The 18,750-nt window shown below is 52.8% G+C and overlaps 2 protein-coding genes across 10 annotated transcripts in view; both read right to left on the bottom strand.

Moving 5' to 3' along the window:
- ZNF862 (zinc finger protein 862) overlaps nt 1-8,558 on the bottom strand; it is a 40,507-nt gene extending 31,949 nt beyond the window's left edge. For 4 of the 9 annotated variants that reach the window (XM_021079099.1, XM_021079101.1, XM_021079100.1 and 1 more), the window contains exons 1-3: nt 8,279-8,558; nt 2,049-2,160; nt 208-312 (exon numbers count right to left, since the gene is read on the bottom strand). In XM_021079099.1, the coding sequence (XP_020934758.1) occupies nt 208-312; nt 2,049-2,160; nt 8,279-8,302 (241 nt within the window). In that variant the 5' untranslated portion in view covers nt 8,303-8,558. Of the gene's footprint in view, nt 1-207; nt 1,333-2,048; nt 2,161-8,278 lie in introns of all 9 variants that reach the window. The other 5 variants (XM_021079104.1, XM_021079106.1, XM_021079102.1 and 2 more) reach the window with 5 other exon arrangements.
- Nucleotides 12,361-18,750, bottom strand: part of SSPO (SCO-spondin) — a 55,509-nt gene continuing 49,119 nt past the window's right edge. Inside the window, exons 89-101 of the mRNA XM_021078747.1 lie at nt 18,518-18,676; nt 18,246-18,362; nt 17,722-17,860; nt 17,366-17,568; nt 17,127-17,254; nt 16,892-17,034; nt 16,737-16,783; nt 15,665-15,882; nt 15,266-15,361; nt 15,064-15,124; nt 14,656-14,786; nt 13,111-13,261; nt 12,361-12,521 (exon numbers count right to left, since the gene is read on the bottom strand). Coding sequence (XP_020934406.1) covers nt 12,499-12,521; nt 13,111-13,261; nt 14,656-14,786; nt 15,064-15,124; nt 15,266-15,361; nt 15,665-15,882; nt 16,737-16,783; nt 16,892-17,034; nt 17,127-17,254; nt 17,366-17,568; nt 17,722-17,860; nt 18,246-18,362; nt 18,518-18,676 — 1,616 coding nt within the window. The 3' untranslated portion in view covers nt 12,361-12,498. The remainder of the gene's footprint in view (nt 12,522-13,110; nt 13,262-14,655; nt 14,787-15,063; nt 15,125-15,265; nt 15,362-15,664; nt 15,883-16,736; nt 16,784-16,891; nt 17,035-17,126; nt 17,255-17,365; nt 17,569-17,721; nt 17,861-18,245; nt 18,363-18,517; nt 18,677-18,750) is intronic.

Raw genomic sequence — 18,750 nt, 5'->3', positions numbered from 1 at the left:
AAATAAATTGAGTCTGAAGAATGATGTAGGGGAAGGTGTGTGCATCGTAGACAAGGTAACAGCTCGGGGAAGAAACGCATTCGAGTGTAATTGGTGGAGAACAGGGAGAGGCAGAGGATGAGGCCTGAGTCCTGGGGCCCAGCTTCCTGCTCCCTCCCTCTAGCTAAGCACCCTTCTCCCCCTCATCTGGGGTGGGTCCACACTCACCAGGGTGGCAGTTCAGGAGGTTCCTCTGGTCCTGGACATTGGCCAGCCAGGGCTCTGGTCCTTGCTCAAATTTATAGAACAGCTCGGAACTGGCAAGAGTTGGTTCTGAGTCAGGAACAGAGAGAAGTACCATGAGATCCTGGATTCAGGTCACGCAGGCTAAAAAGGCATGAGAACTATTGGTTCAGAGCAGAGGCCCAAACTCAGATGCTGAGCAGGACCAGATTATCTGAGGAAACTAGGTGGGTGTGGGGTGGGGGTGGGGAAGGGGAGGCTGTGGATTTGAACCCATGTGTAGGGCAGTTGCTCAAATCCAGGAGGGGAATGGCTGCACCTGCAGCATATGGAAGTTCCCAGGGGTTGAACTGGAGCTGCAGCTGCCAGCCTACACCACAGCCACAGCAAGGCCAGATCCAAGCAGCATCTGAGACCTAGCCTCAGCTCAGGCAATGCTGGATACTTAACCCACTGAGTGAGGCCAGGGATTGAACCTGCATCCTCATGGGTAATAGTCGGGTTCTTAACCCACTAAGCCACAACGGGAACTCCCTGACTCTCTTTTATACTTCCTTTCCTACATTTTTTGCTGCGTATTCTTTAGTAAACTGCTTTATGTCATAGACTTCTTATTTTTTGAGGAATCTTCATGAATTTTGAGGGACCTTAATAAATTCATCCATTCTGAACATTAAAAAAAAAAAAATTCCAGGAGGGGCTACCAGCCCAATGCAGGGTCAGCATGGCCAGACCATCCCAGTTTTCAAGAGAAGCCAGAAATTATATTTCTATGTGAAAAACTCTCAATGGTTAAATATTGACAACTTATTTAAATATGTTAAAGAAGCCAAACGAAAACGATGAGCTGAGACTGTTGCTCCCATAACCCCGTCACAGGGCCAAGACAAGAAGAAGCAAAGAAAGGCATGGCGGACAGTCATCAAACTGAAATCAGCAAAGAGTCCATGTGCGTGCACACACAGTGAAACACACTCACCTCTGTCCGTGGCACAGGAAGTTTACCCATAGAGGCAGAGAGAGGACACTCAGAAAACTAAAAGGATGAAAAATACCTACACGGGCCCCAAGTTGTACGTTGTTTTATCTCATTAAACCTCTATAACAATCCTGTGAAGAAAAAAACCAAGGCTTAAAAAGGCTGATGGGCTTGGCCAAATGCACACCAGTACCGCGTGGCAGAGCTGGGCCTAAGGCCAGATTTCCACACTGCAGATCTGAGGCTCATTCTAGCATCCCCCAGGCCCTCTGGTGTCCTGTGGGCACCTGAAACAAAATCCACTTCACAGCTCCACAGTCTGCAGGTGGGGCTCCCCGGGCATCCCGTGATACCCTGCAACAGCCACCCTGCTCAATCACCCCACTGCTCTTGGACAACTTAAGTGGAAAAGAGAAAGGGTGATGTGTGAATCCATGTGCAGTTCGGTCAGATACGGGGCTGAGTACACGGTGCAAAGATGCCTGGGAGGAGTTCCCGTTGTGGCGCAGCGGAAATGGGTCCAACTGGGAACCATGAGGTTGAAGGTTCAATCCCTGGCCTCGCTCGGTGGGTTAAGGATCCGGTGTTGCTGTGAGCTGTGGTGTAGGTCAAAGACGAGGCTCAGGTCCTGTGTTGCTGTGGCTGTGGTGTAGGCTGGCAGCCACAGTTCTGATTCGACTCCTAGCCTGGGAACCTCCCTATGCCATGGGTGTGGCCCTAAAAAGCAAAAAAAAAAAAAAGATGCCTGGGAGAGATGGTCAGATTCCAGACACTCCTCAAGGATGTCACAGGCAGATGCAGCTGCGGATCTAGAGTCAGGCAGTGGGAGAGTGAAAGGGGCCCGTACCCAGTGGTGCCACCAGCTTGTCAGAACCACAGATCTCCTTCTGCTGCTGACTCAGCAGCATCCACTCCTCCTGAAGCAAATACACTGTGATGTCATCAAACGTCACAGGAGCCTGGAAGGAAAAATGACACCAGCTAAGCACCAACTTCTCCCTTAGCCTTCCACACCTGTGTTCATGTCCACCTGAGGGCACCCCACTCTGGGGACAGATCGGGTTGGGGGAGGGGCACGGTCAAGCTGCACACAAGACCTACACCTCATTGCTCTCGCCACCTCGGTGCGAGCCACAGTGGGAACGAGACCTGTTCTTCTAGAAAGGGCCACACACTGAAACAAAAGGGTCCGAACGAAGGCTGACTCAGGAATCTCACAGTCCTTTCCCTGCGCCCCCTGCATCTGCCTTCCAACAGGACCCACTACTTCTCAGTCAGTCCGTCAACAGCAACCAAGATCACTTCTTTTGCAAAATCTTGAACATGGTAAATCTTCACTTAGGAATATGTATCTTATTTCTAGAAAAAGCCACTCAGAACTGTGTCTGTGAATGTGGTCTATGATCGAGATAGGCAAAGCTTTATACTTTTTAAAACTTTTTATATTTTTTTGTTTTAAAAATGTATTTTGCCGTGCCCACAGCATATGGAAGTTCCCAGGCCAGGGATCAAACCTGCACCACAGCAGTGACCTGAGCCACAGAAGTGAAAAGGCTGGATCCTTATCCCGCTGAGGCACAGGGAGCTCTGAGATAGGCAAAGCTTTAGAGCTGAGAACCATATTCCATAGGGCTTGTAAAAGAGCTCTGTTCCCATAAAAAGGAGTAAGAAAATTCAGGAAATGTTTTGGGGAGTCCTGGATTAAGATGGCAGATTGAACAAGTACTCTGAATTTTGCATCCTCCGTGAATTTAAAAGACTTCCTCCCCCTCTCCCTGAAAAAAATCTCTAAACAAACCCACTAGGATGGAGAACACAATAAGGGAACAGAGCAATACAATTTTGTTAACTGAAAAGCAGGTGAAAAAGTAATAACTAAGCAGATCCAAGAAAATCGAATCCTCACCCGGCGGTGGGCAAACTGAGAAACAACCCAATTTACACCAATAAATCCTCAAAAGACTCAGGTTCCAGCAGCCCTGGGAACCTCTGGCCTGGGAGTGAAGGCGCTAAGGCTGAAATACTAAGAACTGGGGAAAGCTGTCAGCCAGCAACTGCTTGCCCAGATCCTCAACACCAGCTCCAAGCTGACAAGCCCCACTCTTCCATGTGCTCACACCGAGCAGAGAGGATTCTGGTTTTCCACTGTTAAGGGTCAGCAAACAACTGGACTATCAGCTATCGGAGGAAAGACTCTAACAGGTCTGATAGAGACCAAAACAGATGGGGGGGAGGCGGGCAAGAGGGAGGAGGAATTGAGGAAATGGATGTGAGGCATGGAGGGGAAAAAAACAAAACTATCAGCAGCAGCCTCGGAGAGGTAAGATATTGCAGCCAGGAAACAAGTGGTTATAAAAGAAATAATCAGAAAACAGTCAGAAGACATTACTGTTTATCCCTTTAAATTCTGTACTACCATTTATCATCTACTCAAAGAAATAAAAAATAAATAAAATTATCAGCAATAAATAAACCTCCCAATATCGAAGAAGAACATTTTGGGAAACAGCATCATTGAGGTAAGTAGAAGTCCTTCCAAAGTGACAGTTCTGAAGGGGACACATTCATTTCCACTTATAACAAGTTCTAGTACATTTGTTTAAAATTGCCTGTAACTTTATACTCATATTTCAAGCACATGACATATCTATTTTACTTCAACATAGACGTTTCTGGGGAAAAAAAAAATACAGATAATTCTTATCAGTCACTATCGGTTTGTAATTTGAGTATTTTTCTTATGAGTCAATACATGTTCACTGCAGAAAATTTACACAATAAGCAGAAACAAACATTTTAAGATCACCCACAATATGCTTGCTGAAAAGAATCACTATTGACATTTTGTATGTAACTTTCCAATCTTTTGTCTATGAATATGAATGAATGAACCATTTTTTGAAACAAAAATGTAATTGTACTGCCAAATGTATGTTTTAAATAACTATTTGCTTCCAGAGTGTCTTCCAAAGCAAAATGTGATTATAATTGCAAAAGGCTGCCGGAAGATCAAAAGCAGGCAGTCAGACAGCAAAGGGGTACACCCAGGACAGGCTAAGGAAAGCCAGCGACCGGAGGGGGGAAAAAACCCTCGCTATTATACTGAAGGCAAATCCCAGGAGGCCTACCATACTCCAGGACTAGTGGGCAAGCTGTTCCCGTCGGGGCAGGTTAAAGGGTTTGTGACCAAGGGCAAGCAGAGCTCTCTATTCATCCCCGCCCGCCCTGGCTTCCTGGGGGAACAGGTGCACGTAATGTAAAGCCAGTGGCCCCATCACTTTAGTTAAAGATCGCCACAATGATGAAGAGTATGGCCAGGACTGAATGTTTAGATAATAGCGAAATGCTTTCCCAATAAAAGAGATGGGCGCCTAACCCTGGTACCTCTCTTTTAATCAGTATTACGGTAACAGCCTTCTGATTCCAGTTGACTGCAATGTAAAGAAAACACAAAACTGCTGGAGTAAGAGGAATTATTTACCCACATGCTGAGCAAAGAATATCTATCTCTATTCTATCAGAGAACAGAACATCTCTGTTCTATTTGGTTTTTTGTTTGTTTTTTGTTTGTTTGTTTGGTTGGTTGGTTTTTGGGTTTTTTTGTCTTTTTGCCATTTCTTGGGCTGCTCCCACAGCACATGGAGGTTCCCAGGCTAGGGGTCGAATCAGAGCTGTAGCCACCAGCCTATGCCAAAGCCACAGCAACGCGGGATCCAAACCACGTCTGCAAACTACACCACAGCTCACGGCATGCCAGATCCTTAACCCACTGAGCAAGGCCAGGGATCGAACCCACAACCTCATGGTTCCTAGTCAGACTCGTTAACCACTGAGCCACGTCGGGAACTCCTCTGTTCTATTTGACTGATTCCCATGGTCCATAAGGTAGAGCTCTGACTGCTCAGCCGAGCACCAAGTCCCCTAGATGGAACCTAACCTGCCTTCCTAACCCTAGCTCTAGATATTCTCCACCTGGAATCTGGACTCCAGCCAGATTAGTGTAACCAATCAATCAAAGGTGTCTTGTGCCTTTTCTTCCTCTACACACCTCATCTTTAGATCCCCTGACTCTGCTCCCTTTCTCCCACCCACTTAGCACCTACTCACTCATTAAGTTTCCCAGTCACACTTCAGCTCTTTTGCCAGGGATTCCCTGCTCACCTATCCACTCTTCTCCTTCCCTGAGCAAGGAATGCTTTAGATCCCTCACGGTGCCTAGTCCTCTGTTGTTTTCACCGTCACACTCCTCTCCCCACCACCACATTATACAGGAAATATTTCAGACACTTGACTGTTTCACTCAACATATATTTTGTTTGTTTCTATGGGCTTGGGGATCCTAAAATATAAAAGGCACTACCTCTATTTGTCAAGGAGATTAAAACCTATCAGGAGGTGACAGGCAATTATGAAGTAAGTGCAATAAAACTGGGTCTGGAGGAAAATGAGAAGGGAATGATCAGTTCAATCAGTTCCACGGGAAGAGGGGATAGAAAGCAGAGATGCTGAGGCAATAAAAATATACATAATAAATGCTCCTATATGGCAGCGCCAAAAATATCTGCCAGGGGGCTCGTGAGGTGTCAAGACTGCAGTGTTATTCAGAGCACCTCAGCCTTACAGCAGAAGGGCTCATGCAGAGATGCTATTTTGAGTCATTTATTTTGAAAAACACTTTCTGAGAACCTATTAAGTGCCAGATACTGCTCCATTATTCTACCTGGGGATGCAGCCCGGGAGTGAAATCAGCAAACATGTAAACAAATAAATAAATGTGAGAATTTTATATAGTGGTAAGGACTGTAAGAAAATAAAACAGAATAATGGGATTGAGCGATGGGGAAAAGTCTTTGACCTCCATCCATTACTCTGCCAATGACAGGCAAGATACCTCACACTCAATCCAACAGGTTAACAGATACCACAAAATAGCATCAAAGGAAGATCCTAATAATAGATCAGGCTACTACCTCAAGTGGACTCCTAGTGTCCCAGCTTTGAGTCAGAAAAAGTGATATTCAGAATGGAACTTTAAAATAGCACAGTATTCCCCTCAGGGTTTAGTTAATGTCACTCTTTTGCAATACATCTTACACTGCTAGTTTGTTTTGCAATCACTTTATTTCATCTGTAGATAACATTCTCATTCCCTCCATTAGAAAACTGATGCACCTGCAATTAAGATTAGAATCACAAGTGAAATTTCCAGTCTCCAGGGTTTGCAATTAGTGGCTACACTTAAAAAGGACATCAAATTTCTCCTCTACCTCCCAAAATATTTGTATTTCTCTCTTCTCCCATTAAAGGCTAAGAAAGCCTCCAAATGAACAGAATAGCTTGAGATCAACCTCCAATCACAAATTCCTTTTTTGGGGGGCGGGGGGAGCTGCCCCGTAGCACATGGAGTTCCTAAGCCAGGGATCAGATCTGAGCTGCAGTTTCTACCTATAGCAGCTACAGCAACAAAGGATCCTTTAACCCACTGTGGTGGGCTGGGCATCCAACCTGCATCCTGGTTCTGCAGAGACACCACCACATCCCATGCCACAGTGGAAACTACATTAATTCCTTCTCCCCCCCACTCACAGCGTGAGGTGGCTTGATGTGGGACCTCAGTTCTCAAACGGGGGATCGAACCCCGGCCACAGCAATGCAAGAGCTGAAATCCTAACCACTAGACCACCAGGGAATTCCCACTAATTCCAATTTTTGATGCCAACTGCTTAGAACCCTTCTTCCCCACTACATCTTGCTCTCACTCTGTCCAAAATCAGGTAGTCTAAAGTAATCTGAGGACATTACCTGAGGGTAAGGGCCATTTCCTTTACTCTTTTAGTATCCCCTAAAGGGCTTAACATGAGGCTGGCACACAGTCACCTTCAATCTTTAGTTAGCTTCTGCTGAGCTTTATTGTCTTGGACTCTTTACTCTGTAGGTTGTTTCATCTGGAAAACGCATCACTGTGGCTTGTGGGAAGGAGGGAATACGGAAAAGAGATTCTTAAGCAAGAACTTCTTTTGTAATTCAGAATCCTCCTGGTCCTTTCAGGAAAAACTATAGCATCACATTAACCTCATTACCCTTTCTTTCTTTTGTCTGTGGGACAATTCCAGGCTTATCCAAGTTATTGAAGGGAAAATTGCAGGAGGGCTCCTGGAGGAAACTGGTCATTTCATATTTATCCTTGTATTTCCAGCATCACCATCAACTGAAATCACTGATCGCAAATGTTTATTAAGATAATTTTTTTTTTTTTTTTAAGGAGAGACTCAATACACACTCAAAGATGTTTGTTCAGGACATTCCCTTTGTGCCAAAGAAACAATCCTCAAGAACTGGCAGTAAAAAACATCCAGAAAGATCTTAGTCCCAAAAGGCTGCCACTGTCACCAAGTCAAGTGACTGCAACCACACTGGTCTTTGCCGACACTGACTCCAAGCTCTGACAATCCTGCCAAACCCACTAACTCTACCTTCAAGCACTTTTCCACTCCGTTTCTTCCAACTCGCAGCTTCCTGCCCAAAGGCTGAAGCGAGTTTATGGAATGCTTCTAAACGATAATCAGATACTCCACGAAACAGATAAGCTAGAAACAATCCGCAAGAAATACGGCAGGCGCCTTGCCGTTTTCTTCTCAGCCCTTTCTTGGGAAGGGGGTCTAGGCAAGGCCACGCCCTCACTCTGCCTCTCGCTGATCCCTACCCCTGGCTCCCAGTGGGGTCTTATCCAGCCTCAAAGCCTTAAAACACACTGGCCCTCTGCAAAAGCGACGGTGGCATGGGAATACAGAAAGCGCACTTTCGTATCACTATACTGAGCAGGTCACCCACCCAGCATCAAAAGAGCGGCCACTCGGCAGAGAGCAGCCGCGGAGGGAGCGGGTGGAAGGCCCCGGGGACTCGCCCCGAGGCGGCCTCCAGACTGCAGAGGAAGCGGCGGGCGAGCGAGCGGGCGAGTCCTTCCCTGCAAGGCTGGCTCATCTGCGAAGACGCCGCCCGTACCGCCCGCTTCACCGGAGGCCAGATCAGGGATCTACGGGGGGGAGGCGGGCGGTCCCAGGGCCCTTCCAGGCCTACCTTCCCCGACTCTCTGGGCTCCATGGCCCCGCTTTCCGTGGCCGGTGCTGACCCCGCCACTGTCTCCAGGCCGCCCCTCCCCCCGCGGCCCGGTCTGAGGATGCCACCGCCGGGTCCACCTTGGGGACTGGGGCCCCCGGAGGGGAGGATGCCCTGGCGGGAGAGGAGCGCAGCCCGGAACCCTGTCCCGCGTCCGGGGGGTGCCGTGGCGCTGGCTTAGCCCAGAGAGGCGCGCAGCGGGCACTTGCGTCGCGCTGAGCGAGCGGCTTTACGGCAGCCACCTAGCGGAGGCGGCAGGGCATCATGGGAAGAGCAGTCCAGGCTTGGTAAGGGGCTCTCAAAGCTGCTATTGGCTCCGGACCTACGGGGACCTGATTGGACGCGGAACCGCTCACTGTCTTTCTGAGACGGTTACTAGGAAACGCTCTCCCAGGCCCTGCAGTCAGGGCAAAGTACCCTGATTGGGTTTGTCCTTTGCACTTTTGGGGCCAATCTCAACCTTGAAGATCCAGACTTTATATAATCAAGGAGGGAAATGCCTTGCCTTACATTCATTCAAAAAGCATCGCTGGTTGCCTACCATGTGCCAGAGGCTGTGCAAGATTTGGGAATATGCAGTTGAATGAAACGCAACCTTTGCCTTCAAGGATTTCATAGTCTATGGGGAAAACAGATCAGAAACATAACTTCAAAATAAAGAGGGAGTTCCCGTCGTGGCGCAGTGGTTAACGAATCCGACTAGGAACCATGAGGTTGCAGGTTCGGTCCCTGCCCTGCTCAGTGGGTTAAGGATCCGGCGTTGCCGTGAGCTGTGGTGTAGGTTGCAGACGCGGCTCGGCTCCCGCGTTGCTGTGGCTCTGGCGTAGGCCGGAGACTACAGCTCCGATTGGACCCCTAGCCTGGGAACCTCCATATGCCGCGGGAGCGGCCCAAGAAATAGCAAAAAAAAAAAAAAAAAAAAAGACAAAAAAATAAAAAAATAAAAAATAAATAAAGAGAAATTTACTTTCTCACAGTTCCGGAGACTAGAAGTCAGGTCATCATGCCAACATGGTTGGTTTCTAGTGAGACCCCTCTTCCTGGCTTGTAGTTGGCCACTGGCTCCCTGTGTGTTGGCATGGCCTCTTTGTGTGTACTGATAGGTGTGGCATGATAGGGGTCCCACCTAGGGCCTCACCCAGAACAATTCAAGTTCTCATTGCTCCTGCCAGAACATCCCTTCCTGTGTCCCACTTTATCAACTAAAGAGCCTCTTTTCATCTCTCCCATGGGCCCTCTCCTCTTTGCTAGTAATTGTAGCTGGATGGGACTCTCACTTGTGGGGCGGTCTGAGGAATATGAAGGAGCAAAAAGTAATACACAAGGTCACTGGGCATTGGGGTGGAAGCATCCAGCCGTGCTTCTTCCCTCTCCACTCCATCCTGGAAGCAGAGCTGGAGACAAGGACTCAGTCCTGAAAAGTGACCCCGGAGAGCAGACCTTGGGACTTGAGAGAGTGAAGCAGGGAGAAGGAAAACCTGATGGAAGGGTGTGTTTTAGAGGTCACTGCTGTGGGCATTTGGGGCGGGCTTCTTTCCGCGTCTGAGAATCATACAGAATGCCCCGCGTAATAGTCTGTCTGAACAGTGGGGAACCAAGCATTCATCTGCCACTCCCATCCCCAGGAGTTGAGGGTCACCCCAAGAGGCATTAACCACATTCCATCCTCACACTTATACTTCAAGCTGTATTAGTGCAAAGGTCAAGTGGACAGTGTCTGTGGTCAGAAAAGCCCTGGGGCAGAAAGAAGAAGCAGCTTGAAAAGAAGATCTACAACAGCAAATCAGCACAGCACATGAAAAAAAAAATGCTCAGCATCATTAGTCATTAAGGAAATACAAAGCAAAACTGCAGTGAGACACCACTCCATACCCACTGAATGGCTGTTAAAAAAATAACAAGTGAGGGACAGGGTGCGGAGAAAAGAACCCTGGTTCTTTGTGGGTGGGGGTGAGGTGAGGGAGCTATAAAATGGTGCAGCCACTTTGGGGAACAGTTTGAAAGCTTCTTAAAAAATTAAACATAAACTTACCATAGGACCCAGCTGTTTCCATTCCTAGGCATGTTCCCAAGAGAAATGAAAACATGACCACTCAAGGACTTGTATAGAAATGTTCGTAGCAGCTTTATTCATAATAGACAGAAAAACAAGTACTCAAATGTTCATCAGTTGGTGAATGGGTAGACAAAATGTGAATCACTCTTCAGCAATAAAAAGGAACAAGCTGCTGATATATGGATAATATGGATGGGTGAAAGGAAAATCAAAATGGAGTCAGTATTGCTAAGAGAGCTCTCTACAGCCAGGAGGCCATTAAGGAAGTGTGACTTATGCAGGTCTCAGCCCAGATAGAATCTGACCTTATGACCTGATGAAGTTGTCCGGAACACCTGCCAGAAACCTAAGATACTTATCAGACCCTTAGCCTAAAAAAACTTATGATAATTTATTTACTTCTTGGACCTGTGGACAAAACAACATTGCCTGCCATTTCTGTAAACAAGGAATGTTGGCTGCCATCATGTCATCAGCCCCTGTAGCCACACCCTGATGATGCACCAAGAGGGGACTTCAGGATGGAGAAAAACAGGATACTGGCCCTAGATGGTTAAGATACTATCTAAGGAATAATTTCAGTGAGCACAGACTCTGGCATAGAAAAGCCTTAAAATCATCAACTTGAAGTGTCTGTCTGTTTTTTGTGATTATCTGTAATCTTTTTTTTTTTTTTTTTTTTTTTTTGCCACACCTGCAGGAGGTGGAAGTTCCAGGACCAGGGATCAAAACTTTGCCGCAGGAGTGACAACACTGGACCCTTCACCCACTGTGCCACCAGGGAACTCCCCTCTGTAATCTTTGGATGTTGACCCTCATGTGCTTCCCCCCCCCCAAAAACGCCTATCCATCCTTGCTTCTCCACTACTTCTCCACTACCCCTTTGGAACAGTTCCTCAGAGCTGTCTTAGAGGCTGTCTCCTGGGCAATAGTCCTTAGTAAGGCCCTCAAATACAATGTAACTCATAGCTTTTAGGTTGTATGGTTTTCTTCATTCAACAGAACTCTTCTCTAAAACAACTGATTCTTTACAAATATTTTCTAACTCACATCAGAGTCACTCTCAAGTCTCTCCAACCAACTTTTAGGACCCCATGGCTCTTTGTCTTCATAAGCCCTCATCTCTTTCTCTTCCTCGGCACACTCCTTCAGGGTTACCTGTGTCTCCTGCGTTGCCATTCTTAAGACCCCAAAGGCAGCCTCGCGCATTATTTTTGTTGACAGATGAATCTCAAAATTATCATGCTGACCCAAATAAGCCAGACATTTATATGACATGTCCAGAAAAGATAAATCTATTGAGGTAGAAAGCAGTTTAGTGGCTGCCTGGGTCTGGAGGTGGGAGGGACTGATTGTAAATGGGCTTGAAATGATGGAAATGTTGTAAAACTTGATCCTGGCGATATCTGTGCAACGTTGTAAAGCACACCACTATAAAAGTCACTGAAGTGTAAACTCAAGATGGGTGAATTTCCAAGGATATAAATTATACCTCAAAAAAACCGTTTACTCTTTGGTCTGTTTGTTTTTATTTTCATTTCTGGCTGCACCCTTGGCATATGGAAGTTCCCGGGCCAGGGATCGAACCCTTGCCACGGCAGTGACCCAAGCCACTACAGTGACAACGCAGGATTCTTAACCCACTCTGCCACAAGAGAACTCCAGTAAAGCCCTTTAAAAGGAGGAGGAGAAGCAGCCATCCGCGTGAGATGAGTGTGTCTTGCGTGGAAATGCCCACCATGGCTGCACTGAAATCAGCTGGGCCCTGGAGATGTCTCACACCAGAGCTCTTCAGACTTCACATTCAACACGCTCCAGATGAGGAATCCGAGGCCCAGATATGTGAAGTGACTTGCCGGCGGTCACTGGTCTGACGGGTTCACAGCGGTTCCCCAGGAGACATCCCTTGTGCAGGTCCAGGCCAGAGCTCGCAGTCCCCCCTTCCCCTCTTCCCCTCTGGGCCCAAGGATCCGACTGCACGCAGGCCTGCTGCCAAGGTCGCTTTATTTGGGATACACCACAGCCAGGACGGGGAGGGGATGGGTGGGCATGAGAGGAGGAGGGGTTCGTGCTGCTGAGCCCAGGGACCCCAAGAGAGGCGGCGGGGCTTCTCCCAGCGGAGCCGTCAGCGCTTTGAGAAATCACCTCCTGGAGGACAAATGAGAGGGAGGTGGGCGCGTGAAAAAGGCGAGCAGTCAGGCCTGGAAGCAGAGCGAGGTGGCCGAAGGGGGAGGAAGAGCTTCCAGGAAGAAGCCCAGAGCCGAGGAGGAACGCTTGCCCCGCTCCCGCAGTATCGGCGCCGCGGTTTCTCTCTGTCCTGCCACTCGGGTGGCCTCGGGTTATCACAGCCCACGTGTTTAACAAGAACCAGGCACTTCACACGCAGGCTCTCGGCAGGCCCTCCCAACCAGCCTGCTCAGCCTGTCAGGCCTGCTGTAAAGCTGAGGGGACGGGGGCGCAGCAAAGAAGGAAATAGATGAGCTGGGATTTGATCCCGGGAAGCCTGACTCCAACACCCAAGCTTACGCGTGACTGGAGAAAAAAATTAACGAAAAGGCTGGGGAGGGGAGTGGGGCGGAGGGAAACGACTCCGAATGAGGAGTCTGGCGGGGGGCTGCTGGCTGACGCCCTGCCAGGCTCCGGTCCGGTGAGGCCTGCCCACTCCAGGCCCCACGGCCCCGCCCTCCTCTCCCCGCCGAGGCCCGGCCCCGCCCCCCGGAGCCCCGCCCAGACGCACCCTGGCACGCGCTGCACTGGCAGCTGTGGATGACCGGCAGCACCGCCAGCTCTGTGTGGCCGCCGGGGCAGCGCAGGTTCAGGATCCGCACCGGGTTCTCGGGGTCCAGGCGGTAGCTACAGCAGTCGCACTGGCTCTGCAGGTACGGCTCCTGGGCGAGAGGGGTGGCCGAGCTGGGGAGGGGCCAGGCGCAGTTGCCCAAACCACCCTCCTTCCCTATCCAAGGAGATCCCGAGATCTCAGATACCAGATCTCCCCACTCTGGAGCCAGACGGGAGGGGGGTGTGTCCCCACCAAGCCCGCGTTCTCCGAGAAGCCCACCTCCTTCACTCCAGCCCCCGCCTCCCGCCCCGTCTGAGCGTCCAGTAACCTGCAGGTTAAACCAAGGCTTTTAACTGGCTCATCACTGGCATCCTGGCAGCAGCCGGGGAAGACACAGCCTTAACTGCATGTCTAGCTGCAGAGACAGACTAACAATTTCTGAAACTACGAAGAATGGAGTCCTAAGCTAGAGTCTGACCCCAAGTGCAAAGTGAGGTCTCGTTCCTAAGCAGACATCCTCGCTGTAAGATCGTATAGTAACTCTGTAAGTCCCACTGAACATTTCATTTATTTATTTATTTATTTGTCTCTTGTCTTTTTAGGGCTGCACCTGAGGCACGTGGAGGTTCCCAAGCTCGGGGTCGAATCGGAGCTACAGCTGCCAGCCTACACCACAGCCACAGCAACATGGGATCTGAGCTGCATCTGCGACCTACACCACAGCTCACGGTGACGCCGGATCCTTAACCCCCTGAGCCAGGCCAGGGATAGAACCCTCATCTTCAAGGAGACTACGTTGTGTACTTAACCCACTGAGCCACAATGGGAACTCCAGAAAAAAACTGAACTACTCCTCTTTCCTCACTCTATGTTTTAAAAAATTCAAAAGTGGTTTGGGAGGCATTCCCAGATGGTGCCAGGAGTGCCCAGGGGAGCAAGAGAGTGGCCCAGTGCTGAGGACCAGGTGGGAAAGCATCTTTGTCTTCCAAGAATAGATAACCTTGGCCAGGTGGCCGAGGCAGGAGGGCAGGGCGGGGCCACGGGTGACCTGATCCAAGGAGAGACAACACAGAGCGGACCTCCGTCAATCTTCTGGGAAAGATCTGGGACAAGGCTACGTTGTACGGTGTCTGTCCCTCGAGCTTTCACTTGCGATATCACCGGTTAACTTAGCTCTCCTGTGCCTCTCTTGGTTTTCTGACTTGCTCGCCTTGAGGGGCAGAGTGGGCCAAGGGGCAGGCGCTGGGAGCAGTGCAGGGCCACAGCAGGGTGGTGCAGGACAAGACCCCCCATCCCGGGAGAGACGGAGGCAGGCAGCAGGCTCCAGAGCTCACGCCCCAGCAGGTGAGTCTGGATGAAAACCTCCCCTGCATGAAAACACGCCCCTGTCTCTGATCAGCCATACGCTGGTGAGATGGATCTCGTCCCTTGTGTCCCCTGGGCTTTGCCTGGGTTTTAGGCCCACAGCTGCAGGCCCTCAGGGGTGGCAGGCTCTTTGCTCACCTCTGGCAGGACGTTGGTGCTGGATGGGCACTGCCCACTGCAGTAGCTCACTTCCACCTGGTCCAGGTAACAGGGGCCCTTGGTGATGTTGCGAAGCTCAGTGAGGTGCCGGCAGGAGGCAGGCCGCTCCTCTGGGGGGAGGGGCAGGTGGGTGGCAGGAGGCGAGGGCAGGGCAGAGAGAGGCCATGATGAGAGGACTCCGAGGGCCACAGATCGTGGACCTGAGCAGAGCACGGGGCAGGGGCGGCCTGGCATTGCGATGCAGCACTGGGGGTCTTCATGCTGCGGATCCCCACGGTGGGAGGGACTGGGGAAAGTGGACCTGGAGGACAGCGGTGGGGGCGGTTTGGGAGAAGGGCCCAGAGCAGGTAGAGGAGTGGCTGGAGGTAGCCCAGGTCCCCTGCATACCTGGAGTCTCCTGGCGGCAAGTGGGACAGCAGCTGCCTGGCTCCTGCACGGCCTCCTCACCCTGCAGAGGGGGTGGTCCCCAGTCCACTCAGGAGGGTGGCCCAACGCCCCAGCCTGCCTGCTAGAGGCCCCGAGACCAGCCTCTGGTGAGGGACCCAGGAAGGAGCACAGGGAGCCCTCTAGGAGGGCAGCGGGTGGGTACCTGGGCACAGGAGAGGATGGGGCAGGGCTGGGTGCAGACACTCCTCCCACCAACGCAGCGGCAGCTCTCACAGGCCTCCTGCCACTTGGATCCGGGCTGAGGAAAGTAGGAAGAGCCTTCTCTCCATCCTTCCCCTTCTCGACTTTTCTGTTATACACCCAACCTGAACCCAGCCTGGGGGCCCAGCCAGGGCAGTGGCCGGACCCTGGTGTTGGTGGCAAGAGTTTGGGGAGGGAGGTGGGCCTGGGGGGGTTCAGGGTCTGTCCCAGGCTGATGGCTGATGGCCAAGCTGCCTACTGAGTTTAGGAGGAGGAGCCAGTGGGGGGGGCAAGGGACAATCAGTGGACCAGAGGCTGGGTCAAGAAGGGCAAGGTGGCACCAAGGGCTGCAGTGTCTCACCGGGTGGGGACGCCCGTGGCGCCAGCACTCGCACTGGCCTGCGGGCACGCAGAGGCCCTGCTGGCTGCGGAAGCGCCCAGGCGGGCACACACAGCCTGCAGCCTGCCCCGCACTGCAGTTGCCCCAAGCCTCCACGGCGTTGAGCTCCCGACACGTCTGCTCACAGGGCCCCAGTTCCCCAGGGGCCGCCTGCTGCCACATTTCTCCAGGGGGGCACTCTGCCAGGAAAGACCATCACATCAGCCCTGGGTCCGGCCTCAATCCTCCCCCTCCCACCCTGGGCACTCCTGGGCCCCTCTCCCCCCTCCCCTGACACTCCCCACTCCGTTCTCATGGTCTCCAGACGCCTAGGTCTCCAAACACACATACCGCTCTGCTCTCATCCACCCTCCCCATTCTGGTGGGGCCAGCTTTCTTCTTGCCTCCTCCAGGAAGGCCCCCCTGACCAGTCCTATCCACCCTGATCTCCCCATTCTCAGCACCAGTGTCACATGTTGTGGATGCAGCTTGTGTCTAGGAGCCTTCCTGTCCCCACATGTTGCAGGGGGAGAGTCTGCCATCAGCAGCCAGGATGGGGCTGCCGGGGGCTTGAATGCTGGTGCGTCTCAGAATCCACGCAGAGCCCAGTGTGGCACATGGGGCTCTTAGCAAAGGCCGGTTGGCCTCGGTCAGATGGGGGTGACCCAGCACAGGGCAGACACCACTGGCCTGCAGCCTAGCCAGGCAACGGTAGCATTTCAGCTCAGCCTCTAGACCTCGGTTTCCTCATCTGCAGGGAAAGAACCCTGCCTCCACTTCTTTCCGCATCACTCACCGCCTGGCTGTGTGTAAGCACTGCACTTGCCAAATGCCCCCAGCCACCTCGGGGGCCAGGCTGGGTGGCCAGGGAGCACTGGGCAAGGAGTGCTGGCTCTCAGCCTGGGGGAGGGGTCAGTGTAGACAGATGAGGGAGGGGGCTTCCCGAAAGAGGTAACATTGCATAGGATAGGCCGGACCCCTCTCCCCATGACAGGACCAGCCTGGCCTTGGCTTTGGAGGGAGCAGCAGGGACCTGGGCAGCCCATATTCTCACCATGACAGTCACCGCGGGAGCAGTTGAAGGCTCCACCCTGGCAGACACTGGGAAGACAGAGGCTCTTGTTCAGATGCCCTCCAGGCCCTCCTCCCCACTCCCATCCTCAGCAAACCCTCCCCCCACGCCCTCCCAAGCCCAGCTCTGGCCCTCACCAGTGGGTGCAGTTCTGGGTGAGCAGAGTTCCTGGGGGCAGCTCCTGGGCCTGCTCTTCGAGAGTCAAAGTGTGGCCCCAGGGCAGAGAGAGCTGGGCGCAGGGGCACGCGGCAGGGGGCACACACGTGCCATTGTGCAGCAGCTGGGCAGGCGGGGCAGGCTCCAGTTACACCTGGACCACCACCTCTTCCCCACCTGCCTGCTCCCCCACGCAGAGCTAGGGCATGTACCCACCTTCCCTCCTGGGCAGCCGCAGCCAAGCTGGCAGGGTTCCTGCACGCAGAGGGTGCCCGGCTGCAGATGCGAGCAGAGGCGCGGGCACAAGGTAGCACAGGCACTGAGCACCTGGCCGGGAGGGCACTCTGGGGGCAGCGCAGATGAGGTGGAGTCTCAGGGAGGGGACTCCTTCAGGACCCACCGCCCACCTTGGTGACCGCCAGCTGGGATGGGCCCCCACTGCCCTGCGTGCTCACCGGGGCAGGACTGCAGGTTACACTCCTGCCATTGCTCTGTGTCCTGGGCCTCGCACGGTGCCCCCCCAGGGCCCTCCTTGCAGCTCCGCTGTCGCTTGGCAGTGCCCCCACCGCAGGGAGCAGAGCAGCGGCTCCAGGCGGACCAAGGCCCAAGGGCTGGACATTCATGGGGGTGACACACCAGGGACCCGTTGACACAGGTGCTGTGGGAAGGGGCATGCAGATAGGGCGCAGGTCCTCACGAGCCTGGCTGAGCAGAATCTTTGCTCCTAGAAACACCCGCAACCCTGACCGGCCCTAAGCCTCCCACCCAAAGCGCCCAGACTCCCTGCCTGGTTAGCGGCGGGCAGCCATACCAGTTTTTGCAGTCCAGCTGTACCACCTCAGCCGGGGCCAGCACCCAGGAAGCATTGTGGCTGGGAAGACCACAGCGGCAAGAGGTCACTGGCACACAGTGCCCATCCTGCACCAACTGGCCAGGGGGACAGCGGCAGCCTGGGGGTGGGGGTGGGGGGACAAGCAGGGTTCAGTGCTGGGGCAGGCGCACAGCCAGCTATGGAGTCCAGTGCCTCAGGCAGCCCTGGAGCGCCCCCCGCCCCCACATCTCCACAGTATCCCCCAGGGCCTAGCACAGGAAGGGGCCTCTCTAGCCTGCCCTCTGTGGAACCTTCGAGGCTGCCTCAGAGCATCCTCAGGACACAGCCTGGCTGACTAAAGTTCACGCTAGGCAGGACCCCCAGCCAGTTGCTGCAGGTAACCCAAGGGTCCACCTGGCTGCCCTATAACTCATGAGCCAGCAGTCTGCCGGCCCTGGGTCACACGCCCTCTGGGAGCAGGAAGCAGCAAAGCGGGCACAGGCTTCACCAGAGCTCCCAGGCACCTGGGCGGCACGGTCCCTGCAGACACTGCACACGGTCCCAGAGATCGGCACAGCTTCTTGGGCACTGGTTGGCACAGTCAGGGGTGGGCATGGTGTCCCGAGCCTCGCAGCTCTCTCCTGGGGACCAGAAGGTAGGAATCCGGGTCGGGACGTTCTTGAGTCTCCCACCTTCCTGCCCCTGTGTACCTCCAGAAACTGAGGCAGGGTCCCCTCTGGTGCCATATGGGCGGCTACAGTCCAGGCCCCTCCTCTGGATGCCCAGACCCAGTTACCTGGGCAAGGCCCCATGTTGCAGCTCTCGGTCTGCGCCCATGGGCCCTGGCAGCCTCCTCCGGGGGGGCCCCCGGCCTCTCTCCAGCGCAGCCGGAACCCCCCACTGCAGGGCACCTGGCAGCGGCTCCAGGGCCCCCAAGGACTCCACTGGCATGAGTCTGGGGAGATCAAACTGAAGTCAGTTCCCAGGCCCACCTGCCTTCCCCCAGCTTCCTGCAGCAGCATGGCAGAG

Source organism: Sus scrofa, chromosome 18 (genome assembly GCF_000003025.6).
Source record: "Sus scrofa isolate TJ Tabasco breed Duroc chromosome 18, Sscrofa11.1, whole genome shotgun sequence".
Taxonomy (NCBI): domain Eukaryota; kingdom Metazoa; phylum Chordata; class Mammalia; order Artiodactyla; family Suidae; genus Sus; species Sus scrofa.
Note: the sequence above shows the minus strand (reverse complement) of the source record. Positions and strands in the feature narration are given on the sequence as shown.